Source organism: Salmo trutta, chromosome 27, assembly GCF_901001165.1.
Source record: "Salmo trutta chromosome 27, fSalTru1.1, whole genome shotgun sequence".
NCBI classification, from domain to species: domain Eukaryota; kingdom Metazoa; phylum Chordata; class Actinopteri; order Salmoniformes; family Salmonidae; genus Salmo; species Salmo trutta.
Window position 1 is genome coordinate 22,765,305 of NC_042983.1, and position 27,557 is coordinate 22,792,861.

The following is a 27,557-nucleotide window of genomic DNA, read 5'->3' on the forward strand; positions in this document are numbered from 1 at the left end:
GTCACCTCCCCGTTCACTGAACCTTCTTTCAGCCAGGACATGGCAGCAATAGACGAAACAAGAAACGCCAAGCAAACGTTTTACTTCAGAATGATCAGCTAGATATGTCAATCGTAATAAGCTAGCCAGCTAGTTAAACAGGCCAAAAATTACTGAAAACAAATGTTAAGCAAGGTAATGTAAAAACATTTTGTGGGTAGATACCAATTCTTCGTGGCTAGCTAGCTATCCAGTTAGCCCTATTGACTAACTATGGACTTACCCATTCACTGAACTGTCTCCCAGCCAGGACAATGGAAATATACACAAAGCAAATGTTTTACTTCATAACTATCAGCCAGCTATATGTGAATCATAATAATGTAGCTAACCAGTTATTTTAACAGGCAAAAATGACTTCAAACTAATATTATGCAAGATAGATCAACATAAAATATTGTATTCAGTCAACATGAGATGTGAATAGGCAACATTTAATCCCGAAGACAGTGTATTTTCTCTCGCTTCAGCTCAAATAATGGAAGTCCAACTATTGAGGAAGCAGACTAAACCATTCCAATGTTTCTGCTACTACCTCCCCCTAACAAGCTACGTTTTAAATATGTTCTACCCTCTTGTGGCTTTGAGTCAGTGACTCTTATCACAGAGTGAAATTGTACATTTTTATATGGTCGCGTCATATCTCTGCATACTTTCCGTTAAAGCTTGCATCGATGCATGTTGCAAAATATCTACAAACGGAGAGCGCGTTCAAGAAGTGCTCTCCGTGCTTTGTTTCGCATACTTTGATTTGGACTTATACTTTGACCCTCCCGTGCTGCATTTTGCGTGCTCAGAGCACGGTAGTATGCACTCCGTCTCTGCTGTCATGGCTTACACTGTGAACGCAGTCAAATATTACTCTAGTCACCTTTCTAACAAAGTGATTGTGTTGTAATGGTCTTAAAGACTTTCTCCCTTTTACTTTTAAGCTTCAGGGATGACATCAAATGCCTTGGGGTTGAGCGCCCAGCCTGCTCCTGCTGCTCCTATTGCCCCTCAGGTAGGTAGAACAGGCACTGGTAGAACACAGAAAAACATGAAATCAAAACATACTTATATTTCTGTAGTCCCCTAACCCATATATTCTCACCGAAGGCATGAAATGTGAATATGATGCCGTTGTTCTCTGTGTGGTGTACAGGTGTCGTCAGAGGAGAGGGGTCGTCATCTGAAGGAGCGTCTGAGCCGCCTGTTCAGTGCCAACGAGAGGCGTTGTGACCGCAGTGTTCTCTACGGGGCTGACCTGCTCCAGGTCTGCTCTGTGACCCCAGGGGCTCCTCACTCTGCCCTGAGCCCCGGGGGCTGGAGATGGGTGGGCAGGGACAGCTGCCTCAGGGCCCAGAGGACTCCTGTGTCTACCACAACACACCTCCAGTCTGCCCTGCTCTCCTCCACAAACCGCCAGGATGCCAGCAGTAGCCTAGTCAGCAGGTACCCAACTACCCATGCTGGTCAATCACCTCACGTCACTGTGGGATTAAACTTTTTAATATCATGACGGACGTAATCACTTGAGTTCATATAGCCTTTAAGAAATACAAGTCATTGAAAACACTCCTCTCTCTGTAGGTTATCATGTGTTGTCCCTGCCGCAGTAGCTCGTCCCCCTTACCTGTATGCAGCCAATCCCCCAGCTCCCTACAGCCTGGAGCAGAAGTCCATCAGTCGCAGGCTCCAGGAGGCCGCCGCCCCCCACAGCACAGAGATCCACAGCCTGGCCTCTGGACACCTGCTCCAGTTCCCTGACCTGCAGCTCATGCAGATGGACTCGGGTGAGCTCAGCAGACAATTATATATTTAGCTGTGTGCCAGGGCTTTATGCTCTCCTTGCTAAACGTAGGTAGTCCATTGTCTGCTTGGGCTGCACACATCTTTCGAACTACACAGAAATTAAAAACAATTTGCTCCGAAGGTAAACTTGAGGCCCTGGCCATTCTGCTCCAGAAGCTGAGGTCGGAGAATCGCCGCGTCCTCATCTTCACACAGATGGTGAAGATGCTGGACATCCTGGAGGCCTTCCTGGACCACCGGCAGCTCACATACATCCGTGTTGATGAGAGCCTGATCACAGAGGAACGCCAGGTAAAACCCCGTTGTACCAAGGAAATAGTCATCAACTGCACCTGTTATGGCACCTGTCTTATAGTGAGTTGACACACTGACTTCTGTCAGTGTTGCATTACTAGGGTTAATTGTGGTTCGCTCACTCAGTGACAGCCCTGCCTCTGTTTCGCCCTATCTAACACCGGAACCTCTTGATTCAGTGCAGTGTTCTGGCACTATAAGGGGACAGAGTCCTATGCTCGCTTCCCTCCTCACTGGATGTTGTTCCTCCAAGGGCCTTAAAGAAGCACACAGTGGCAGCTCTAGAGAACCTATGGGGCTTTGAGGCTTTTTTGGTGCTGTACTTTTTACTCTTCTTCTACACTCGATATTTCATTTTCTGTCTGTCCATTCAGACGTGTCTGTCTCTTATCTAACTGACCTCTTTGTTTAATTCTCATTCCCTCTCTCTTGTTGGTGAGCTGAGTGAACTATACCGGAAGTGTTTGGTTTAGGGCTGATCCCATTTAGGGAAAAGGGAGATATCTAGTCAGTCGTACAACTGATTGCATTCAACTGAAATGTGTCTTCGGCATTTAACCCAACCCATATATATATATATATATATGCATGCTACTGCTCAACTAAAGAAATCTATATATATTATTTTCTTTTATTAAATCATGGTTTACTCGACACCTGTCTGATTCGCGCTTATCTGAGTGGACTAATCCATTGTGGAGGCCGTGTGGATGGCACAGTCCGTCACTCTTAAGACATGTGCCACTAAAATTGGATCTGGTTATGTAAGGACAATTGTGCTTTCTCCCGTGTTGGATAGTGGTCGCTGTCTGCGGTTCTGAAACACATCAGTGCGCTGTTGAATTGGTGCCTTTACCTAGACCATGTTGCTATGTGCATAATAGCTAAGTTAACCAGGATATTGGTGTTGAGAACAATGCGGTGGAGGCAGAATGAGATGATAAAACAGCCCTTGCCTTATTGTCTAAGAAAAGAGAGGAGAGAGGAAACCCCAACTTAATTAGGGTTATAATCAACATCCTAACTGTTAAATGAGCCCTGGCTTTATAAATCATCCATATACGCTATATATACACGAGAGTTTGTGGACACACCTTCAAATGAGTGGATTCGGCTATTTCAACCACACCTGTTGCTGACAGGTGTATAAAATTAAGCACACAGCCATGCAATCGCCAAAGCCAAACATTGGCAGTAGAATGGCCTAACTGAAGAGCTCTGTGACTTTAAACGTGGCACCGTCATAGGATTTACATTTTTACATGCCACCTTTCCAACAAGTCAGTTTGTCAATTTCTGCCCTGCTAGAGCTGCCCTAGTAAACTGTAAGTGCTTTTATTGTGAAGTGGAAAAGTCTAGGAGCAACAACGGCTCAGCCGCAAAGTGGTAGGCCACACAAGCTCACAGAACGGGACCGCCCAGTGCTGAAGCGCGTAAAAATTGTCTGTTCTCGGTTGCAGCACTCACTACCGAGTTCCAAACTGCCTCTGGAAGCAACGTCAGCACAATAACTGTCTGTCGCGAGCTTCATGAAATGGGTTTCCATGGCCGAGCAGCCACACACAAGCCTAAGATCACTATGCGCAATGCCAAGTGTCGGCTGGAGTGGTGTAAAGCTCGCTGCCATTGGACTCAGGAGTAGTGGACATGCGTTCTCTGGAGTGATGATTCACCATCTGCCAGTCCAAGGACGAATCTGGGTTTGGTGAATGCCAGGAGAACGCTACCTTTAAAAATATATATATATATATATATATATTTTACCTTAATTTAACTAGGCAAGTCAGTTAAGAACAAATTCTTATTTTCAATGACAGCCTAGGAACAGTGGGTTAACTGCCTTGTTCAGGGGCAGAACGACAGATTTTTATCTTGTCAGCTCAAGGTAAAGGCATAGTGCTCGATGGCATAGTGCCAACTAAAGTTTGGTAGAGGAGGAATAATGGTCTGGGGCTGTTTTTCATGTTTCAGGCTAGGCCCTTTAGTTCCAGTGAAGGGAAATCTTAACACTACATCATACAATGACATTGTAGATAATTCTGTGCTTCCAACTTTGTGGCAACAGTTTGGGGAAGGCCCTTTCCTGTTTCAGCATGACAATGCCCCTGTGCACAAAGCGAGGTCCATACAGAAATGGTTTGTTGAGATTGGTGTAAAAGAACTTCACTGGCCTGCACAGAGCCATGACCTCAACCCCATCGAACACCTTTGGGATGAATTAGAATGCTGACTAAAGCCAGGCCTAATCGCCAAACATCAGTGCCCGACCTCACTAATGCTCTTGTGGTTAAATGGAAGCATGCTCCAACATCTAGTGGAAAGCCTCCCCAGAAGAGTCGGGACTGTTATAGCAGTGAAGGGGGGACCAACTCCTTATTAATGGCCATGATTTTGGAATGAGATGTTAAATGAGCAGGTGTCCACATACTTTTGTTCATGTAGTGTATATCCACAGAAATAAAACAGATCCTGCTTGTTGACTGTTTAATAGCCTACTTATTCCGTGGGCACCAAGATTCACGTAACCACGTTGGATAAACAATTTCATAAATTCGGCTGTTTTTAATCTTTGCTATGCTGTGTTAAAGGCTTTACATGTTGTTTCTTGTTAGAACAGCCTCTGGTATTATTTATAATTAATTTAGTGTTTACACTGTTCCAAATTGTCAGAATATAATAACCCACATTTTTCTTGAGCTCCTTATTGTTATAATTACTATTATTATGATCATTATAATAATAAGTAATGTCATTTTCTTTAGTGGGCTGAGTATAGCAGCCTTGTATAACCACTATTGAGCTGTAGGCCTAAGAGCACATCCTGTTTAGTCTTAATACCATAACTTCTATATTTCAATACTTCTATAGGCTACTGTATCAATCATTCGTTCATGTCATCACAGCATACCAGTCATTCATGATTTGAAATGCAATCAAGCATTTTAGTTTTAAAATAACCTTTTGAATAATTATCGTAAACAATAAATCAACCGTTCCATTTCGGAAATTGCATTCATGAGTGAATGTGACGGTTTAGTCTTTTTTGTAATAAAGGCTTAACAAAAGAACGTTACAACAGATTCTCTGGTACGCTTATAATTTGTGTTTACGTTGTTACAAAAGGCCGTGTCTTACTGTAATCTCACAGCACCTGTTTGACACACATAATATGCACGCAGCACCTGCTTCTTACCTTTATCTTGATCTCCAGTATTTCCCACAGCTAATGACATTTATTAATGACATCAGACTTCCCCTTTACCTCCTGAGCAACCTGTAAACATTCCCCCGTTTTGAGTTTGTCACGTCCTCTGCATCCGTTTTGCTGTTAGTGTATTTGGAGTTTGTTATAACCAATTTATTGACGTGATTATGATATTGTATAGGTCAGGCCCTATTGGTGACATGCATACATATGACACGTAAAGAGAGCAATGGTTGAGGGAATAGGGAATGTTTTTCCTAATCAAATGAGGGATTTCGGTAACATCTTTTCAGTCAGAAATGGCTGTAATTAGGTTGCAGCTTCAGCAACACAGACAGCGTGATAAACACTGTGGAGGTCTCTGCAGCAGGAAGGAGAGGGAGACAACGGGTGCTAGTCACAGTTGCTTGCTGTCATATCTTTTTTATACAGCCCACCAAATCTGACCTGGACCGGTACAATCAAATCAATTGCAGTTGAACTGCCTCTAGTCATTTGTGTGTCTTAATTAGGCTATTTCATCAAACAGTATGCTTAAACCACCAGACAAGCTCAGTGAATATGGTTGATTTGATTACAGTGCCTTCGGAAAGTATTCAGACCCCTTGACTTTTTCCACATTTTGTTACGTTACAGCCTTATTTTAAAATGGATTAAATAAATAATGATCATCAATCTACACATGGGTCCTCATAATAGAAATGTTGGCTAATTTATAAAAAAATATACTAATACCTTATTTACATAAGTATTCATACCCTTTGATAGGAGACTCAAGGTCAGGTGCATCCTATTTCCATTGATCATCCTTGAGATGTTTCTACAACTTGATTGGAGTCCATCTGTGGTAAATTCAATTGATTGGACAGAATTTGGAAAGGCACACTCCTGTCTAGAAAAGGTCCCTCAAGCCGGGAGGTCGAAGGAATTGTCCGTAGCTCTCCGAGGAAGGATTGTGTCGAGGCACAGATCTGGGGAAGAGTACCAAAACATTTCTGGACCATTGAAGGTCCCCAAGAACACAGTGATCTCCATCATTCTTAAATGGAAGAAGTCTGGAACCACCGACACTCTTCCTAGAGCTGGCCGGCTGAACTGAGCAACCGGGGAAGAAGTGCCTTAGTCAAGGAGGTGACCAAGAACCCGATGGTCACTCTGACCGAGCTCTAGTGTTCCTCTGTGGAGATGGGAGAACCTTCCAGAAGGACAACCATCTCTGCAGCACTCCACCAATCAGGCCTTTATTGTAGAGTGGCCAGACGGAAGCAAATCCTCAGTAAAAGGCACATGACAGCCCACTTGGCAGCCCACTTGGAGTTTGCCAAAAGGCACCTAAAGGACTCTGACCATGAGAAACAAGATTCTCTGGTCTGATGAAACCAACTTTTGGGCAAAATGCCAAGTGTCACATCTGGAGGAAACCTGGCATCATCCCTACGGTGAAGAATGATGGTGGCAGCATCATGCTGTGGGGATGTTTTTCAGCGGCAGGGACTGGGAGACTAGTCAGGATCAAGGCAAAGATGAACGGCGCAAAGTACAGAGATCCTTCCAATAGGACAACGACCCTAAGCACACTGCTTTCGGACAAGTCTCTGAATGTCCTTGAATGGCCCAGCCAGAGCCTGGACTTGAAACCAATCGAACATCTCTGGAGAGACCTGAAAATAGCTGTGCAGCAACGCTTCCCATCCAACCTAACAGAGCTTGAGAGGATCTGTAGAGGAGAATGGGAATATAGGTGTGCCAAACTTGTAGCGTCATAAAAATCCTGTTTTTGTTTTGTCCTTACGGGATATTGTGTGCAGATTGAAGCAATTAAAAATCTATTTTAGAATAAGGTTGTAACAAAATTAGAAAATGTCATGGAGTCTGAATAATTTCCGAAGGAACTGTATGTGGAAAAATACATTCAAAAAATGTTGAACAATTGATTGGGATAAGATAACTCTAAAGCCCTCTCCTTGGGACTAATCTGTCTCTCTAATATGTTTCTCACGATATCCCCCTCCCTTCCATTAGGAACATATGAAGACCTTCAACAGGAACAGACAGGTGTTCTGCAGCATCCTGACCAACCGCTGCTGCTCAGCTGTGGGGACTGTGTTCGACGCAGACACCATCATATTCTACGACACAGACCTCAACCCCAGCATGGACGCCCGCACCCAGGAGTGGTGCGACAAGATCGGACGATCCAAGGACATCCACATCTACAGGTAAAACACAGGAAAAATACGTCTTGTGCCATAACTCTACATACCATATTAGGATATGAAGAAACGCATACTGTTGTTGCTGCTGAAATGTAAGTCAGTGTGAGGTTGTTAACTTGGTGTCTTTTATATCCCAGACTGGAGAGCGGGAACTCCATTGAAGAGAAGCTGCTAAAGAACGGCACAAAGGATCTGATCCGAGAGGTGGCTGCCCAGGGGACTGACTACACCCTGGCATTCCTCACACAGGTAAGATCTTTACCCACAAACCAACCAGACCCCAGCCCTCTGACTGAAAACCGTACTATATTTGGTTATTAAATAAGCTGTGTCTGTGTGTCCAGCGGACCATCCAGGACCTCTTTGAGGTGGAGGCCGGCTCAGGGGAGAAGGTTGAGGAGTTTGTGGTTCTGCACCAGGAGCCGTCTCCCTCTGAGGCCATCTCTCCACGCGTGGCTAGGCCCTACATCCAGGCCCTCCACAGCATCAGCCTGGGCGCCCCGTCACCAGAGCAGCAGGAGGAGGAGGACCTGGAGAAGGAGGTGCAGGTCAAAGAGGAGCCCTCTCAGCTGGCGGAGCTTAATGCTGTAATGGACCAGGTGATAAACGGTCATGAAGGGCCTTCTTACAGTATGTTGTACACTACATACCAGGGAGATAGCACATCAGTTGGAACTAATACTGGATTGTCTTCATCATTTCCTCCATTAGTTAACACCAATAGAAAAATATGCCCTGCAATTCCTGGAGTATCTTCATGTCAGTGAAGACGAACTTGTTGCCAAGGTAAGACTCAAACTCTCCTCTCAGATATCCGGAGGTACTACTAGCTTGTTTGTTATACGTTGCGTTCTCAAAGTAGCACAAGACCACAATTACAAACGTTTTATAACTTTAATAATACCTAATGTAATTTTCAGGAGCGACTGTTGTGTGCGAAGAGAGGCTGGGAGATGCAGCACCTCCAGAAACTGAAGGCTCAAGACGAGGAGAGGATGATCATTGAGGAAGAGGAGGACCTGTTCACCTACACCAGAGAGGATGCTTACAATATGGTAGGCTTTCACTCACTCAGGGGTGTATTCATTATGCCGATTCTGTTGCAAAATATTTCTTAAACGGAAGTAAACAAAACTAAGTGACCTAACTGAATTTGTCCAGTACGAACTTGTTTTGCTCTGTTTGGTTCTTAAACAGTAAACTGTTTCCATAAGGAATGCACCCATGGTGGTCACAGTATTCTAATAAGAGATCAGAGCCTGTAGTAGGGTTTCCGTTGTAAATCAGTGGTGATGTGAGCTAAAGTCTTGTCTCTGTTTCAACAGGAGTATGTGTTTGATGGAGAAGATGGCCAATCGGAAATCATGCCGGTAAGTCAGTCACATAATATCTACATGACCGTATCTACTTGTCCTGAGATATATCATAATGTAGTCCCATATTTTCCATGAGCCTGTCAGCTCTATGTTAACCTATGGCTCTGGTTGCAGCTGTGGACTCCACCTACCCCACCGCAGGATGACAACGACATCTATATCGACTCTGTGATCTGTCTGATGTACGACTCTGCTCCCATGCCTGAGTCCAAACTGCCTCCTGTCTACATCCGCAAGGAGCACAAGAGACTCAAGATGGACCCCTCAGGTAAGGCTTTGTATTCTTGTAACAAACATTAAAGTATGGTACATTGTGTGTAGTGATGCACTTGTGACCTCTGTCCTGTGTTTTCTGCCCAGCAGCGGGCAGGAAGAAGAAGAAGGGTCATGGGGAGACAGTGATTCCTCCTCGCTCCCTCTTCGAGAAGGCCAGCATGCTCAAGGTGCGCCGAGAGGGCAAAGACCAAAAGAAGAACTTCTCCCTGAAGCAGCAGGCACCCTTCGCTAAGCCTCTGCCCTCGCTGGTCAAACCTGCCATGGAGGCCGGACAGGACAACCCAGAGTGGCTTATCAGTGAAGACTGGGCCCTGCTACAGGTACTAGGCTGGCTACTACTGGGATGGCTTGTTTTACCCAATATTGTGGTTGGTCTAAAGAAATGTCTGTCATACTGTATGTTTGCTAGATACTCTCAGATGAGGTGAACTGAAGAATACTTAGAAGCTAAGCTATTTGTAATCAACATAGTTCAGTAATTTATATTCTGTTAGTGATGCAAGTGTCCCCTCTCTCTCTGTGCGTGGCAGGCTATGAAGCAGCTCCTGGAGCTCCCTCTGAATCTAACCATCGTGTCTCCGGCCCACACCCCCAACTGGGACCTGGTCAGCGACGTGGTCAACTCCTGCAGCCGTATCTACCGCTCGCCCAAGCAGTGTCGCAACCGCTATGAGAACGTCATCATCCCCCGGGAGGAGGGCAAGGTGAGCAGACATGAGTTAGTAAAGCTCTGAGTAGCACCAAGATGTCATGTTGTTTGATCATTCAGATAATTGAACCATACTGGTTTTGTTATTCATTGTAGTTGGTGTATGAGGCGAATCCTAAGAAGAAAACCAAGAGCATATACAAGGTACATTGCCAAACTCTTGCAGTTTACAACGGTCGTAATGTTTGATGCTCAGAGCCCTCTTGATTGACCAGCTTCCCTCCTTTTTCCTCCACCAGTCTAAGAACAGCCGGCCGCTGCGCACCTGTCAGATCTACACCCAGGATGACAACGCTACACACATCCAGCTCTACAACAGCCGCTTTGAGCTCATGAAGATCATCGCCAGCAAGAGGAGTCCCCCCATCAAACCCCTGTAAGCACTCAACATGATCTTTCCTCTGTACCTTGAAATAATGCATGTTGTGTCATCAGCCTTATGATAAACATGCTCAGTTTTTAAACTATTAATTCAATGTTTGCTTCTTCAGTCTGGGGATGAACCCATTCCAGAAGAACCCCAAACATGCTTCTGTCCTGGCAGAAAGTGGGATCAGCTACGACAAGCCCCTCCCTCCCATTCAGGTGGCATCTCAACGTGCTGAGAGGATTGCCAAGGAGAAGAAGGTGTGTACTGTTTACTGTATATTCTCTCTGGATTTTGATTAATGGCTAAGTTTGCAGTGTGACAGTCAGGTCTGTTGTCATGGTGGTATGCACTCTGATCTTCATCATGCTTGTCTCTCTGTGTGTGTCCTGTCAGGCCCTAGCCGAGCAGCAGAGGGCTCAGCAGATAGCTCAGCAGGCTGGAGCCCCCCAGGCCGTGGCCGGTGCTGCCCAACCCCAGGCGGGGGCTCCTGCTGCAGGCCAAGCCCAGGCCCCGGGGGTCCTCCAGGCCCCTGCAGCGGCTGGAGCTATGGCTGTACCCAACACCGCTGTCCTGGTGAGAATGGGGAAACGTTGGAATTTTCAATGTCAAACCAAGTTGTTCTTTGTTGTAAAAAAATAGCTGTCTAATGGGTAAAATTGCATAATTTAGAAATATATATTTTTAAAGATTGTTGTGTTTTTCAGCCTGGAGCCATAAAGAATGCTGCTGTGGGAACAACCATTCAAGCTGGTGGGTTTTCATGGCACGCACATTGATCATTACAAAATATTTAGTCTGTAATCCTATTGTTTGTTGGTTTGGCAATGCCACTGTCAGCCAGATAAATATGCTAAGGATTATCACCGCAGCAAGCAAGGTACTTGGAGTCAAACGGACAGGCCTGGGTGAGATCTTTTAAGATCAGGGCCCTCCGCAAGGCTCACAAATTCATTTTAGTCCTAAACCACCCCCTGTACCCGGACTCTGAACTACTCTCCTCTGGGCGCAGGTATAGGGCACCCCTCAGCAGGAAAAACACAACTAGACAATCATTTGTGCCAGGTGTGATATCCCTCCTAAATAGCTCGGGCTAATGTTCCTATCGACTCAGCAAGGCCAGCAGGCTAGTCTTTTTTTTTTTTTAATGCTTTTATTGGTATGTAACTTTTATGAAAGTTGTATTGTCAATTTTATTTTGTATTTAAACGCCAGTTTAAATGTGTACATGACACTGCAACAAAATTTCCCCATGGGGACAATAAAGTCAGTAAGTAATAGTCATTTCTTAAATCCTTTCAGCCACCGTAGGGGGGAACCTGATTGTGAACACAGTGGCTGGAGTTCCTCCAAGTCCGTTCCAGGCCAACAAACGGCTGGTATCACCAGGTCAAGTCATACCAGGAACCCTGTCTGTAAGTCACTCTATTTATTACCTCTGCCATTGCGTCAGTCAACTTTTTCCCAGTTTTTGTATTATAACACACAAAGACCATTGTTTGAGGGTACAGTATTCAGTAGTCTTGCTGACAGAGCGAATGGTCCTAGGAGGTGTTGGTCTGGTTTAGGTATCATGAGGCCCTGTGCTCTTGTCCCTCCTTCAGCCTGCCAGTGCAGCAGGTGCCCAGGTGGTCCACTCCCAGCAGAGAGCCGTACCTGCCACTGCCACCCCTGGGGAGGTGGTTGCCATAGCTACGGGTCAGGGTGTCAGGGCCGTTACCCCGGTGACTGCCTCTGCGGTGGTGACCACCACTCTGACCCCAGTGCAGTCCCAGACCCGCTCCCTGGTCACACCAGGTACTGCACACATTGTTCACACTGAACACCCAATCAATCTAATGTATTTATATAGCGCTTTTGACAGCAACATTTATCATTTAAGTGCTTTACAGTAACCCATCAAATAACATGTCGGTTGTTTCTACACTGAACGCATACAACGAAGACATAACAACATACTACTTAGTTAATGAAGTGCCATGTCCACTGGTTTTGTGATACGACTCCTCTCTCGCTCTCTGTCCCCAGCCACAGGCATGCAGCTCCCCCAGGGCAAGCCCATCACCCAGGCCCACCTCCACATGCTCCGCCAGCAGCAGCTCCAGCAGCAACAACAGCAGGCTGCCTCGCCACAAGGCATTAAGGCTGTGGGAAAACCCCAGGTACTGTACAGAGAAGCCTTTCATTCACTGTATGGCCTCCTAGAATTAGTTTCTTCTGATGCTCACCCACTACTCACACTGTGACTAATACTAACTTAGCCGTTTTGTCTTGTAAAGTAAAAATAAAGAAACCATGCATTTCAGCCAGCCCTCCAACGATAAATCAGTACAGACATTCAGCGAACTGACCCTTTAACTCTCTCCTTGGCTGTAGGAGCTTCTGAAGATACACAAGCAGAAGCTGCAGATGGCCCAGCAGCAGGCAGGAGCCGGCCAGCAGCCCGTCCAGGTGCAGCCAGCCAACCCCCAGGCAGCCCAGGCCAACCCCCAGCTGGCCGCTATAGCTGCCGGTCCCAGAGCCGGAGCTGTGCTGGCTGGCACCACCGTAGCTAACTTGCAGGTGGCCAGACTGGTGAGGACCAACTTTATCACCTTCTCTTGTTTTTTTTCTGGCCTAGGGAATTATGCACCACTGTGTTGTGCGGATCTTTACTACTTCAGACTGGTAAAGGCCTTTGCAGAGATGTGTCCATTTTGAATAATGATCTACTAGAGGTAACCCGGTTTGAGCGTAATTAACGATCCATTGAAAGTGTTTATGACAGTGTGTCTTTTCCTGTGTCCAGACACGGCTGCCCACTCAGGGTCAGATCCAGGCCCAGCCAGGGCAGACGGCCCAGGTGACCCTCACCAAGCCCCCCGTGGTCTCTGTGCCCGCCGTGGTCTCCTCCGCTGGCGTCACCACCCTGCCCGTCACTATGGCTGGCATCAGTGTAGCCATTGGACAGGCCCAGAAAACAGGTGGGAAAACCCTCCTATTCTCAGCAACTAATTAGACTGAAACGTTCATAATCTGCTCCTCTTAGCACAAACATGCATTCTTTACCAATGATAACACACACACCCTCACACTCCCTCTGTTCGGTTAAATGTCCTGAGGTTGTCCTGTCCCTGATCTTGCTTCGTCTCTTGTAGGTGGGCCGGTGTTGACGCCCCCGTTCCCCCAGATGCAGGTTCAGCTCCAGATGAAGAAGCAGCAGGCAGCCCTGCAGAAAGCAGTGCAGCCACAGCCAGGACAAGCCTCTGTGCAGCAGAAGGTGGGGCTCTGGGGGAAAACAGAACCACCACAGTCTACGCAACCACACACATATTTACAAGTAAAGAGCTGGTGTTCTCTTGTTGTTACTGTAAGGGTATGGGCTGGTCAGAGGTGCAGTTCAAATCTCAACCGAAAGTGGTGCTCTTCAAACTACAACCCAGTCTATCCATAGTTGGAAATCTGATTACGGAACAAATGTGCGCCATGATTTCTTGTCAGAGGAATCAATCTTCAGTCTTGTTGTGGTCTGTGTCCTCTCCATCAGCTGGGCACCCAGCAGATGACAGTACCGGCTACCCAGCAGCAGAAGGTCACCTATGCTGCCACCACCCAGCTACAGCCTAGCATCAAGACCCAGTTCTTCACTACTTCCATCGCCCAGGCTGGGAAACCCACTGGGGCCCAGCAAATCCAGGTAGACACTCGCATCTTCCTACTCAGATACTCCAACCCACTGGCCTTCAGCCACTGGGTCTTATATATCCAGAGGTGTGAGGAATGCTAACTGCTTTCCCTTGTATATTAGGTGGCTAAGCTCCCCCAGATAGTGCAGGGGCAATCCACTGTGGCCAACATCCAGCAGATCGTGTCATCTCCACAGCAGGTAAGAGCACTAACCCACACAGAAGGGCAGTATCATGCAGAATTTTTATGAGGCGTATAGAATGAGAGATGACAGGTTCTGCTTCCTGTGTCTATTAACCTTTCATGACTATTCACTTCATGACTTGAATACAAGTCAGCTTGGTTAAATTGCACAAATCATTTGTGTGTTGTGACATTTAGGTAATTTCCCATAAACTGTTGTGAAATGTTATGACAGTGAATAGAGGTACCAAGAGGGCAGCGTAGTCTGGTAAAGTGGTAGCGGTATTGTTAAAGAGGGGTAAAGATATAGATTTTGTTGGGCCGCCAGGCTGGCATTAACCCTGCTGATAGGAAAAGAGTAGGATAGAGGACCTCTACCAGACACGCACATCAGCAGAAGAGACTGCCTTTTTGCCAAATCTTTATCTTTATCCCCTCTCTGGGCCTCCTGAGTGGCACAGCGGTCAAAGGCACTGCATCGCAGTGCTAGAGGCATCACTACAGATCCAGGTTTGATTCCGGGCTGTGCCGAGACCCATGAGGTGGCGCAATTGGCCCAGCGTTCGGGTTAGAGGAGGGTTTGGCCGCCTGGTATGTCCTTGTCCCATCGCACTCTAGCGACTCCTTGTACGGTGTTTCCTTCAACACATTGGTGCGGCTGGCTTCCGGGTTAAGTGAGCAGTGTGTCAAAAAGCAGTGAGGCTTGGCAAGTCGTGTTTTTGAGGACACATGGCTCTCGATCTTGGCCTCTCTCAAGTCCATACGGGAGTTGCAGCGATGGGACAAGACTAACTGCCAATTTGGATACCACAAAATTTAAGGAAAAAATAAATAATATATACATGCGTAAAAAACAAACAAACTCAGCAAAAAAAGAAACGTACCTTTTTCAGGACCCTGTCTTTTAAAGATAATTCGTAAAAATCCAAATAACTTCACAGATCTTCATTGTAAAGGGTTTAAACACTGTTTCCCATGCTTGTTCAATGAACCATAAACAATTAATGAACATGCACCTGTGGAACGGTCGTTAAGACACTAACAGCTTACAGACATAGGCAATTCAGGTCACAGTTATGAAAACTTAGGACACTAGAGGTCTTTCTACTGACTCTGAAAATCACCAAAAGAAAGATGCCCATCTGCGTGAAAGTGCCTTAGGAATGCTGCAAGGAGGCATGAGGACTGCGGATGTGGCCAGGGAAATACATTACAATGTCCCTACTGTGAGATGCCTAAGACAGCACTACAGGGAGACAGGACGGACAGCTGATCGTCCTCGCAGTGGCAGACCACGTGTAACAACACCTGCACAGGATCGGTACATGCGAACATCACACCTGCGGGACAGGTACAGGATGGCAACAACAACTGCCAGGAACGCACAATCCCTCCATCAGTGCTCAGACTGTCCGCAATAGGCTGAGAAAGGCTGGACTGAGGGCTTGTAGGCCTGTTGCAAGGCAGGTCCTCACCAGACATCACCTGTAACAACGTCGCCTATGGGCACAAACCCACCATCGCTGGACCAGACAGGAATGGCAAAAAGTGCTCTTCACTGACGAGTCGCTGTTTTGTCTCACCAGAGGTGATGTTTGCATTCGCGTTTATCGTTGAAGGAATGAGCGTTACACCGAGGCCTGTACTCTGGAGCGGGATCTATTTGGAGGTGGAGGGTCAGTCATGGTCTGGGGCGGTGTGTCACAGCATCACCAGACTGAGCTTGTTGTCATTGCAGGCAATCTCAATGCTGTGCGTTGCAGGGAAGACATCCTCCTCCTCATGTGGTACCCTTCCTGCAGGCTCATCCTGACATGACCCTCCAGCATGATAATGCCACCAGCCATACTGCTCGTTCTGTGCGTGATTTCCTACAAGACAGGAATGTCAGTGTTCTGCCATGGCCATGATCTCAATCCCATTGAGCACGTCTGGGACCTGTTGGATCGGAGGATGAGGGCTTGGGAACTTGCAGGTGCCTCGGTGGAAGAGTGGGGTAACATCTCGCAGGAAGAACTGACAAGTCTGGTGCAGTCCATGAGGAGGAGATGCACTGTAGTACTTAATGCAGCTGGTGGCCACTGTTACTTTTGATTTTGACACGCCCCCCCCCCCCCCCTTTGTTCAGGGACACATTATTACATTTCTGTTAGTCACATGTCTGTGGAACTTGTTCAGTTTGTCAGTTGTTGAATCTTGTTATGTTCATACAAATATTTACACATGTTAAGTTTGCTGAAAATAAATGCAGTTGACAGTGAAAGGATGTTTCTTTTTTTGCTGAGTATACATGCATGCATACATGTGGGGTGGCAGGTAGCCTAGTGGTTAGAGTGTTGGGCCAGTAACCGAAAGGTTGTTAGATTGAATCTCCGAGCTGACAAGGTAAAAATCTGTCGTTCTGCCCACTGTTCCTCGGCCGTCGTTGTAAATAAGAATTTGTTCTTAACTGACTTGCCTAGTTAAATAAAGGTAAAATAAATAAAAACATGCATGCATACACACACACACACACACACACTCTAACAATAATGCTAGAAGTGACACCCAGACAGGGACGGTCCCAAAAGAGTCCCAACCACGAGTTATCAACTTGAACACTTTATAACATGTTGTCTTCTATCTGATTTAATGTGACCCTCTTCCTGTCTCGTAATAGATCCAGCCCCAGACGGTGGCCCTGACCCAGACTACATCCTCAGCCCAGCCCCAGGTCCAGATGATTCCAGCAGGCACAGCCACAGCCCAGGTGGTTCAGCAGAAGCTCCTCCAGCAGCAGGTGGTGATTGCAGCTGCCTCGCCTCAGATACAGACCCCCCCTCCTCACAGCCCGGCCCAACAGGCCCCAGTTTCCACTGCAGCAGAGTCCCCAGTACAGCAGCAGCCAGCCAAGGGCCAGGCTCGCGGAGGGGCCATGAGGGGCAAGACCCAGGCCAAGCCTAGCGGGGGCAGCAGCTAGGTGCCCACAGGACTAGTTAGTGCTCCCCTCTCAGTGAGGCTAAGCAGGACATCTCATCAGTGTAAATGCACTCAGTGACTCTGAGGAGCAGTGTTATGAAGAGATCCAGTGTTATGAAGGAGTGGTGGAGTCCAGTCTGAGGTGGCTGTGTTGAATCTAACCTGGTTTAAGGAAGTGCTCCATGTAAAGGAATGACATGCCTTTTAAGAGTGATGTCATCATCTATCTTCAACACAGTTCTGTAACTGTCAGCTGTTTCCTTCGCCACTGTTTCAGGTCTCCCCTGGAGGAAACCTCCCCCCTGGACCAACATCTAATATAAGATCAGAAAAGCAGAAAAATAATATTCATGCCTTTTTTTAAATTGATGAATATATTAATGTTACTCCATAGATATTCTGTGGCTATGGGCTGGTGCATAGCTAATTTGGGGAATGTCCATTTGAATAATGTTTTGTGTATTCATACATTGTCCCTGTCCGCCTTGATGATATTATTCTCATGCTTACCGTTTATGATGTCTGTAATTTCATAGTTGGTAGATATAGAAAACACCCTTCTCGTAAAAAAAAAAAAAGGTATCTTGATAAAGTAATGCATATTAATGAGACTACATCTGAGTAGTACAGGTGCATTGCCTACCAGAAGGATAAAGGTGGGAGGACATCAGTCCTCATGCTAATTGTCATTGTGAAACTTATTCACACACATCAAAGCCCTGAGTCATTAGTGAATGCATTTGTACCTATAGAAACACATTCACATAACATTGACAGAAGTGTCCCTAAAAGTTAGCTCCTTAACTGTTTGCATAAGAGGGAGCTTGCCAGGTCCAAAACTGCCCCAATCGTGATTGTATCACAGTTATAACGACCACTGAAAACACATGAAATAATCTGAATGTAACATTTTGTTTTTTGTAACCTTCAGATATTTAATGGATAATAATGCATGTTCCTTCAGTCGATTATGTTTATGTAACAAATACACTGTAAACATGTACTTTAGTATCTTGTGTTTTCTCATAAAAATGCCATTTTTTTTATTGATGTTGAAGAAAAAAAACTGTAAATAACAATGAAAAAGGAAAACATTTGTACTTGTAAAGTAGTTGTGTTTTCATTGGATTTTTTCAGCCTAATTGTAATAAAGTGTTTTGTTTTTATACACAATATCTGGTCTGACCTAAGTAATGATAATCATATCTTTACGTTGTAAGTTTGAGCTATGTAGTCTGAAGAAAGCTTGTGATTGTGTCTCTGGCACCCGGGTAAGCACGCATCCTACATTATCTCCCAAGGCAGGCAGTATTACCACTGCACTGGATAACCTAGCTATCTATAGTGGCAACCAGCTGATATTTTCATTACATACAGTGCATTCGGAAAGTATTCAGACCCCTTGACTTTTTCCACATTGTTACGTTACAGCCTTATTCTAAAATTGATTAAATCGTTTTTTCCCCCTCTCAATCTACAGATAATAAGCCATAATAAGAAAGCAAAAACAGGTTTTTAGATTTAAAAAAATTAAATACTGATATCACATTTACAAATATTCAGACCCTTTACTCAGTACTTTGTTGAAGCACCTTTGGCAGCGATTACAGCCTCGAGTCTTCTTGGGTATAACGCAACAAGCTTGGTACACATGTATTTGGGGAATTTCTCCCATTCTACTCTGCAGATCCTCTCAAGTTCTGTCAGATTGAATGGGGAGCGTCGCTGCACAGCTATTTTCAGGTCTCTCCAGAGATGTTCAATCGGGTTCAAGTCCGGGCTCTGGCTGGGCCATTCATGGACATTCAGAGACTTGTCCTGAATCCACTCCTGCATTGTCTTGGCTGTGTGCTTAGGGTCGTTGTCCTGTTGGAAGGTGAACCTCTGGAGCCTCTGGTTTTCATCAAGGATCTCTGTACTTTGCTCTGTTCATCTTTCCCGGGATCCTGACTAGTCTCCCAGTAACCGCTGCTGAATATAATTCCCACCGCATGATGCTGCCACAACCATGCTTCACCGTAGGGATGGTGCCAGGTTTCCTCCAGACGTGAGGCTTGGCATTCAGGCCGAAGAGTTATATCTCGGTATCATCAGATTAGAGAATATTGTTTCTCGTGGTCTGTTTCTTATGTCTTTAGGTGCCTTTTGGCAAACTCCAAGTGGGCTGACGTGCCTTTTACTGAGTTGCTTCCGTCTGGCCACTACCATAAAGGCCTGATTGGTCGAGTGCTGCAGAGATGGTTGTCCTTCTGGAAGGTTCTCCCATCTCCACGGAGGAACTCAGGGGCTCGGTCAGAGTAACCATTGGGTTATTGGTCACCTCCCTGGCCAAGGCCCTTCTCCCCCGATTGCTCAGTTTGGCCGGGCAGCCAGCTCTAGGAAGAGTCTTGGTGGTTCCAAATTTGTTCCTTAAGAATGGAGGCCACTGTGTTCTTGGGGACCTTCAATGCTGCAGACATTTTTTGATACCCTTCCCCAGATCTGTGTGCCTTTCCGAATCATGTCCAATCAATTGCATTTACCACAGGTGGACTCCAATCAAGTTGTAGAAACTTCTCGAGGATGATCAATGGAAACAGGATACACCTGAGCTCAATTTCGAGTCTCATAGCAAAGGGTCTGAATACTTTTTTATTCTTAATAAATTTGCTAAAATGTTCTAAACTTCGCTTTGTCATGGGGTGTTTTGTGTAGATTGAGGGGAAAAAATTGTCAATTTTAGAATAAGGCTGTAACGTAACAATGTGGAAAAAGTCAAGGGGTCTGAATACTTTCCGGATGCACTGTAAGTTTACTTTTTATAACACCTTTCCTGTGATATAACCATTGGGAAATAATGGGTACGACTATTGTATAATAGGTTAAATCAAAAGATGGAATATGCTGCAATAGATAAAAGCCATTCTCAGTGTTTTAGTCATGAGGGAGAAAAGAAAGCTCAACAGGGCTGTCTGTTTTCCCCTGCTGGCTGCTGACTGGCAGATATGTCAGAAGAGAAAACATTTATTTGGGCAGGAGGGCAGAGATTCAGGCCTAAAGCCACTCAGAAGATCCTAGATCACTGGATCAGAGGGCATGTCACACTGTCAGAAGAGTCAGACTTTGTGTAGAAGGGCTATACACACCACTATAGTTAATGTTGCTATCACTGCTAACATTTAAAAGACCAGTATTGTAATCTGGTTTGTTAACGGGAGCACATAAGAAGACAAAGGCCAATTTAATGCAATGAATGACGTTTAATAAATTGTCTTAAGTTACTTGGTCTTTAAGGACTGTTTGAAGGGCTTGAACAGGCCTTTAGAGATGGCAGAAAACATCCTGACGAGAAGTGGACGTTTGTGAGGCGTCTCCTGTTGGGAGCTGGCGGGGAGATCCTTTGGCAGTGCAGACATGGCAGCATGTGGCACTATGCTGGGCACTACAGAAGAGAGAGAGAGTTAACATGCATTTTAATTTAGAAATGATGTAATGTATATTACAACTCAACATAACTGACACCGATAAATGAGAACCAGCAGCTTGAGGTTCGGAGAATATAATTACTTTTACATAAGAGATGACTACTGATTGCGTATATAACCTTTGTAAGGTTATTTTGAAATGGCATTTCTTTGTACACCAATATCTCAAACAGACAATGTCCTGTTGTGTGAACTTACGCATGCCATCTTCAGCAGTGGTCTGTACTTGTTCTGATTCAGAGCGGTGGGAATCCTTCTTGTTCCCCTTCTTGAATAGCTAAGTATTTAAAAAGAAAAACATATAAAAAAAATAAATAAAAAAAAGTCACAGCTGAACAACCTCATGAGGATAACAATCCCACCTACCACACCAGCACAACAACATTTATGATTGGTTTTGGAATGAATGGATGGTTTCATAATTTTTACACTGAAAAGCATTGTTTACTCACGTTATCTCCCACAACTGTTCATTTAAATACGTTTGCTGTACCTTTAAGTTGCTTGTCAGCCTGACCAGCCTTTGTAGGAAAGATAATTTCCCGCTGCTAGCCCTCACATCCTCATCCAGCGGAAGAGCCTTAGGCCCGGTGGTTTTCACTGATGTTCTTGAGGCTGCCCTCAATGTCTCATTACATCTGTGGAGAAGCTCTTCACTCAAAGACTTGACAAGAATCCTATCAAATGAAGAGTCCTGAGTCGACACGGCCTGTTGGAGGATTTTCTCTGAGCCAAACTCCTCCAACAGATTTTTGTAGACGGCCCTGTAGACTTTATGAATCCTCAGGTTCTCTGGATAGGCTTGTGTCTCAGAGCAGCCTGACCATGCACAGAAGACATCCATAACTTTGGGGATCAGGTCTTGTGACTTGCGTGTGACGTCAACTGGGTAATCTTCTGTTGGGGTTTGGATTTTTGTTAGAATTCTCACCACTAACATGCTGACGAGGCCGGTGAAGTCATCATCACTGCCCAAGTTATCAGAGGATGGGGTTGGAAGTGGGACATCTTTGACCATGTCTGGGCTGGTTGACATATCGTCCCTGACAATGTTTTGAGCTACACCAGAATGACTGGTGGTATCCACTTCCTCTCCATCAATGTTGGCCTTAAAGATTTGTGCTGCATTGGAGGTCTCGCTTGTTGCCATAATGAGGCCAGAAAGAGACAGCCGAGGGGAGGACTTGCCACTCAATAGATTGCCTACATCAGATATAGTGGTTTCAGATGTTTGGAGAGATTCAGTTGGAGAGGATCCTCTACTTTGTGCATCAGAAACCACAGAGTCCATGACCTGGCTTACCATAACTTTGGTAAAGAGACTGACTGTGTCACTAAATACTGATGAAGAAGAAGAGCATGAAATTCTATCTTCAGACACTCTAGCCAACACCTTGGCCCCCTGAGCCACACTCATTGAAGTTAAATAGGGCACAAAACTAGGAAGCAGGAGGCACTTAACAGACTCCTCTACAAACAGCTGAACCAGCTCATAGGTTGTGGGCTTCCCCACCTTGTCATTCCTCTTCAGCTTCGAAAGGACGGTATCAGATGCACTCTTTCCAGCCGCAACTGTCAGTACCAGAGGGGTCAAGTTGCTATCAGAAATTATGTGGTTGACTTGGTGACTGAGATCACGGGAGAGAGCACCAATCCTACCCTGAGATATGAGCTCCTCCAGTCTAGCTATTGCATCTGTTAGATCAGGGTGAGATGTAACCTGCCCTTCAGCCTCTGGATATACCTTCTTCATGATGCTATCTGCTATGGCAAACATGCTTGTTCTGGCATCACACACCAATGTTTTTGGCTTAGTAGATTCGCTCATGTCGATGACTGAGCATCTTACAATGGGCTGAGCAGTACTCTCGGGTAACTCAGAAGGAATGGGAGTGCCAGGGAGTGCAAATTCCCACTCTGTCTTCTGTGATTTGGCAGTTGAGAATGACAACGAGGAGGAAGACCGCAGTGACTCTTGATCGACCAATTCCTCGCCACATTCGCTGCTTATCTTCTCAATGTTCTCCAGCATAGTTCCAACCACTTTATCTATTTGTGAAAGCGGTTCTGCAGCCACCATTTGGTCAGATTTTGACAGTTCTTTCTGAATGGAAAGCAGAATATGGCTGAGGGTCTTTTTGGCTTGAGCCTTCGTTGCTTTGGCTTGTCTTTGCAATGAGAAGTAATTCCTCATCTTTGCCTTCACATTGTGGTAAATAGTCTTTGCAGTTATCCATATTTTCTTCTCAGATACTTCCACACCAGTCTGGGAGCTTACAGCTGCAGCCTTAGTGGCTTCTGAGGTTTTCTCATCACTCAGTTGAAGCATAGAGTCTGCCTGCCATAGATTAGTAGGAGACTCTGTGAGCAGGAAAATGCTCTTCATATCATTTGCAATTGATCCAACAATTTCAAAAGCAACTGAATCTGTATGCTTTGAGGAAATGGTGGATAAGGCTGGCGACATCTGAGAATCTGTCTGACTTGAATCGACTTCGCTGAGGAAGAGATTGACAGATTTGATCAGTATTTTTCTGACTTTGTTGGTTGCCTTCTTCTGAAACACTTCACTTGAAAGCTGCTCAATGACTGAGGCTGGAGTAACACTTACTCCCTCCAATGATGAGGAACTGGACACAGGCATGTCTTCTAGGTAAGACATGATACCATCCAAAAAGTCACAGACTTCAAAGGAGTTGTAAGAGGAACTCTCTACAACACTGGACGTTGATTCCAAATCTGCCATCTCGGACCTATACACAGTCACAATCTGAGATAAGATCTCTTTGGTGCAGGGCTCCAGGTTTGGATCACAGAGAACCAGTAAAGGTTGGGAGTTCGCACTCTGGCATTTGCGGAGAGCACCATGCCCAGTTGAGTTGACCTCTTGCAGTATGGCCTCACTCTTACTGAGTAGAAGAGAGTTCTGACCATGAGTACAATCTGCTCTGGTCTCAAATGGTTTCTCTTCTACAGAGCCAGGAACAGCAGATGAACTGCATTCTGCTATGGGTGATTCACTCCTACTTGCTGAAGAAGAGTTCAGGGTTGAACCAGGCAGAACACTGGAGTCAGTGTGCTCCAGAAGCACAGCACGGGAGTCAGCTTTCTCCAGAATTTCTTCCCTTTGGAATGCAGCTCCACCCGTTCTGTGAAATAATTCTTTTATCTTTGCCTGGAGCCTGTCGCAGAGTCTACGAGACATGTGAAAGGGTTTTCGCTTTGACATACAGTGTCCCACTTCCGGATCTCTCTGGGTGCTTGGTGGCTTATCTAATTCAGCTTGCTTCACAATGCCTTTGACATCTTCAACAAAGCTATCAATTATATTTGGCGCCTCGAAATCCATATTGGTCTGTATGAGACCAGTGGCCACGGAATGATGGATCGTGTCAGGGTCAGACACATTCATCAAGCTGGGAGTGGCAGTAAATGAATGGGAATGTTGAACCAAACCAGAGGTTCCCCTGGGGAACCATCTCACTAGAATCTCGCTCACAGACTTTGAGGCTTTGGTCTTGAACTTGTCACTTGACAGAATGTCAAGGTTTTTCACCAATGCCTTGCAAGATATACACGAGTCCAGCTCCTTTGGGAAAGAAAAGTCTTCATCGTCCAGTTGCTCCACTGCAAGGTCACTGCCAGATGCCAACATTTTAACTTTCACAGCCACTTCTTGAAGCAGCTTAACCGAGTCTGCATCTTCTCCTTTCAATTCATCCACCATGTCTGCAATAACAGTGATCACCTCTTCTGTTGCAGATGGAATGTAGGAATCAACATCTAATTGGTCCTCTGGAGCAGTGTGATCATAGAAAAACTTCTGGACCATGTTAATCATCTGTTCAGCGGCCTGAGTACCAGAGACAATGGGGGAAGACCGCCCTGAAATGGTTCTACTGATGGTCAAAGAGAGGGCCAAGTTGAGCTGTTCAAGCACCTGCTTGATAAGACCAACGGTCAGCTCAGGTGGGCAAGAGGCCAAAATCTCATGGTCAGAGAGTTGCTCCTGGACACTGCTGATGATACTGTCCTCTGGCATTCCCAGGTGGACTTTCAGTGAGGTCTGGGAACTTTAAAATGAACAAGCAAAGCATGTTAACTGCTGTCTGAAGTTGGCAAATCGATCTCTTACTGCTAACAAATCTAACAAGCATTATAATTGAGTATTCTAAATGTAATTTATATGTGTGCATTAGATATTGCAAAACACCCCTGCTAGAAAGCTGGGAAATATTTAAATGGAGAAATTATTGTTCATCAGTTTGAGGGTTAGGATTAACTGCACACACACACACACACACATTATGGGGAACATACAGTACCTCTTGGAAGAGGGTGTGCTAGATCTTGGTCGGAGAGCCCTGCTGCCACAGTTACACATCTCCTTCGCCAAATATTTAACTTCCTGGATGAGCTCCAGTCTTTTCTGCTCAAAGGCAGTGAAGGATCTTGCACTGCCGCCCCTCTTGAGTGAGTCAGTGTTGTAATAAAAACCTGTCACCCCTAGAATGCGGGCCAGGGCCGGCAGCAGGATCTGCAGGGTGGTCTGTGCAATGAAGTCGACAATGGTGTTGCACAATTTTGCAAGCTGTTCCTTTGTCATCTGTATTGCACAAACAAAACAGAACACAGCAGGTTTGGCAATGAAACTCTGATGTAAAGTATTCTAGATTGAACAGAATGCATTTTATCAACATCGTTTTTCTGATCTGTGACTGAATTCAAAGTTGGATGAAGTATGACAGATTAATGAACGTAATAGCAGAATAGAACTATGGTTAATTCCTCTCTTGATTCAACAGAACATTCCCAAATCAAAGGCTGATGGAGAAACTTACAGGTTTTTTAAATCCTTTATAGATCACTTGCCACTGCCTAGAAAAGAAAAAAGAAATGTGTTTTAGTTTTAGTTACTTTTTATTTCCTACTGCATAAGAGTTTAGACATGTAAAATATGTGAGGCTAGAGCAAAACATGGGCCTAACATACTCATCAGTAAGATTGCGCATGAATGAGATGAGGATTGGGTAGCAGTCTTCCATCTCATCTTTGTTGCCTGGGCCGAATGCAGCCTTAAGAGCATTCTTCTCCAAGAGCTCAATAACAGATCCTCTGTCCAGGTGTTTATTCCTCAAGCCTAAATATGTTATTACCGTATAGGAAAATTCAGGATAAGTCAGACGCTTTTCTCTTAATACAATACTTCAATAAAATTGCTACAATAGGACTATTGAATAAAACTATCCATGCAACATTTCTTACTGACTCCAGTTTCTAACATGGCCTATATCTATGATATGCAGGTTTTGAGAACAAACATACTACAGAGGGAAAATCTATGACCTGCATCCGTATCGGTGCCCTGCTCCCCTGACTTCTTGGCACTACCTTTCCTCTTCGCCTTGGATAGAATATAATAGAATAGATTCCAGATCACAAATAATAGACATGTTACATCAGGTCAATGCAGCTATTGTGACAATTGAGTGTTACTAGTCTAGTAGTTGCCCTGTCACTCCTGCCATTTTACCTTTCCTGTCTTCTTGGGCTCCTTCTTGCGCTGGGCCACTGGTTCTTCCTCAACAACCTCGCTCCCCTCCCTCTGGGGATCATCATCATCTCTCTGTACTACCTGAAGGACATAGGAATTTCATGCCAATGTCAGATTAGATTCTTGCAAAGGACATCATAGAGCTACAGCCATAGAGCTAAACTGCTGATTGACTTAATAGAGAGAATTATACATTTGTTTCGCAATAGCCTATGTTATCTCAAATTACATTTTCCTTATTTACAGTGCCAAATATTTTGTGTCATTTAACCTACCTTTTCTTCATCCATAATAGCATACAGTATTTTTTATCTCGAAAAGCTTGTCCTTGCCTGTGTTGATTTCATTCATGTTGAGTTTACTGAGGACAATATTGCAGCTACTAACTAATTAAGAACTACATACCACGTCATGGAACGTTGGACCTTTATGACATCAGGGGCTAATTGCACATTCCCATTCTCTCATTAATATTGGGGGGAAATATATTAATCAGATCAGATTTCACAATTTCCCCGTCAACCGTTTTTGATACCGCTAGGCCCACAATGAAATCATTTCACTAAGCACTGCGACTCAGCAGGTCAAAACAGAAATAAACCTAGTCTAATTTCGTGTCGCCCTCTTGTGGATTTATTTCGGTACCCCATGTAGTGAGCCAGTTGATTGATCTATTCCGTATAGTGCATTACTTAAAAGTAGGCCTACGCCTCCACCAATCCAATGATTTTAGATGTGTAGGAAGAAGCGAACCAAGTAGCCTTGAGTACGAACCTAAAAGCTTGGATTGCCAAAGGCCTATCAGAGCTAAATTGGTGATAACAACCTTAAACTTACTGTAAAACATGTTCTACCTCCCCCAATATTTCACTTACCTTTTCTTCCACCATAGCTAATTGTATATCTCAAAAAGCATGTAATTGACTGTTTCGGCTTGGCTACTTTCAAGTCGAGTTACGATAAAAGAGCATTTTTGCAGACGCAGACTTTTAGTTAGTCGGCTACGTCATGGACTGAAGGCGTCTATGACATCACTATAGTTTTTTGAGGAGCGCAGTGGAGGTTAAATGGTTTTAAGAAATGTTTATATGTCGCCCTCTTGTGGATTTATTTAGGTACAACAACAATGTGTTGTGTGGGATCCAAATGATTGTTTTCTCCTCATTCCTGTGTTACGTCCTATTATCAGTCATAAACAGATTACTCCCCCACAGAGCAATACACATGAATAGTAAAGGGATAACACTCTTTGTTCAAAGGAACAGAATAGCTGTAAGAGCGATGCAATTATTTGATGCACCGTAAGGGGGCATTGTGGTGTCAGCATTGGGTTTATCAGGCACTTTTTGTTCAGAAAACCGATGGCAGCGTCTATCATTGCTTTTCTACCATCTCTCCCATGTCTGCACCTCCCTCTTCCATCAAAAACAAATTACCTGGTTAAAGTTAGTTAGGC

At 45.0% G+C, this 27,557-nt stretch overlaps 2 protein-coding genes across 6 annotated transcripts in view; one reads left to right on the forward strand and one right to left on the reverse strand.

Annotated features, from left to right (window-relative positions):
- Positions 1-18,256, forward strand: part of ep400 (E1A binding protein p400) — a 35,613-nt gene extending 17,357 nt beyond the window's left edge. For 3 of the 4 annotated variants that reach the window (XM_029717273.1, XM_029717274.1, XM_029717272.1), the window contains exons 26-52: positions 972-1,042; positions 1,184-1,473; positions 1,612-1,814; positions 1,955-2,124; positions 7,355-7,551; positions 7,686-7,797; positions 7,893-8,147; positions 8,260-8,334; positions 8,469-8,603; positions 8,874-8,918; positions 9,039-9,192; positions 9,285-9,520; positions 9,731-9,904; positions 10,006-10,053; positions 10,149-10,285; positions 10,401-10,536; positions 10,673-10,852; positions 10,984-11,029; positions 11,579-11,691; positions 11,881-12,073; positions 12,305-12,438; positions 12,653-12,850; positions 13,065-13,239; positions 13,414-13,595; positions 13,803-13,952; positions 14,064-14,141; positions 16,785-18,256. In XM_029717273.1, the coding sequence (XP_029573133.1) occupies positions 972-1,042; positions 1,184-1,473; positions 1,612-1,814; positions 1,955-2,124; positions 7,355-7,551; positions 7,686-7,797; positions 7,893-8,147; positions 8,260-8,334; positions 8,469-8,603; positions 8,874-8,918; positions 9,039-9,192; positions 9,285-9,520; positions 9,731-9,904; positions 10,006-10,053; positions 10,149-10,285; positions 10,401-10,536; positions 10,673-10,852; positions 10,984-11,029; positions 11,579-11,691; positions 11,881-12,073; positions 12,305-12,438; positions 12,653-12,850; positions 13,065-13,239; positions 13,414-13,595; positions 13,803-13,952; positions 14,064-14,141; positions 16,785-17,084 (4,187 nt within the window). In that variant the 3' untranslated portion in view covers positions 17,085-18,256. The remainder of the gene's footprint in view (positions 1-971; positions 1,043-1,183; positions 1,474-1,611; positions 1,815-1,954; positions 2,125-7,354; positions 7,552-7,685; positions 7,798-7,892; positions 8,148-8,259; positions 8,335-8,468; positions 8,604-8,873; positions 8,919-9,038; positions 9,193-9,284; positions 9,521-9,730; positions 9,905-10,005; positions 10,054-10,148; positions 10,286-10,400; positions 10,537-10,672; positions 10,853-10,983; positions 11,030-11,578; positions 11,692-11,880; positions 12,074-12,304; positions 12,439-12,652; positions 12,851-13,064; positions 13,240-13,413; positions 13,596-13,802; positions 13,953-14,063; positions 14,142-16,784) is intronic. The other variant, XM_029717271.1, reaches the window with a different exon arrangement.
- Positions 18,257-20,302: 2,046 nt separating this feature from the next.
- On the reverse strand, positions 20,303-27,088 carry LOC115164610 (uncharacterized). Of its 2 annotated transcripts, XM_029717276.1 has the most exons (9): positions 26,977-27,088; positions 26,081-26,182; positions 25,894-25,951; positions 25,540-25,687; positions 25,389-25,425; positions 24,873-25,153; positions 24,488-24,620; positions 20,746-20,824; positions 20,303-20,504 (listed from the first exon to the last, which is right to left on the reverse strand). In XM_029717276.1, the coding sequence occupies exons 1-9, from the start codon at positions 26,989-26,991 to the stop codon at positions 20,341-20,343; spliced, it is 1,017 nt and encodes a 338-aa protein (XP_029573136.1). In that variant the 5' UTR covers positions 26,992-27,088; the 3' UTR covers positions 20,303-20,340. The 2 variants fall into 2 exon arrangements, with proteins under 2 accessions (XP_029573136.1, XP_029573135.1); XM_029717275.1 differs by lacking the exons at positions 24,488-24,620; positions 24,873-25,153; positions 25,389-25,425; ... (2 more) ...; positions 26,081-26,182; positions 26,977-27,088 and adding an exon at positions 21,041-23,325.
- Positions 27,089-27,557: the final 469 nt, after the last annotated feature.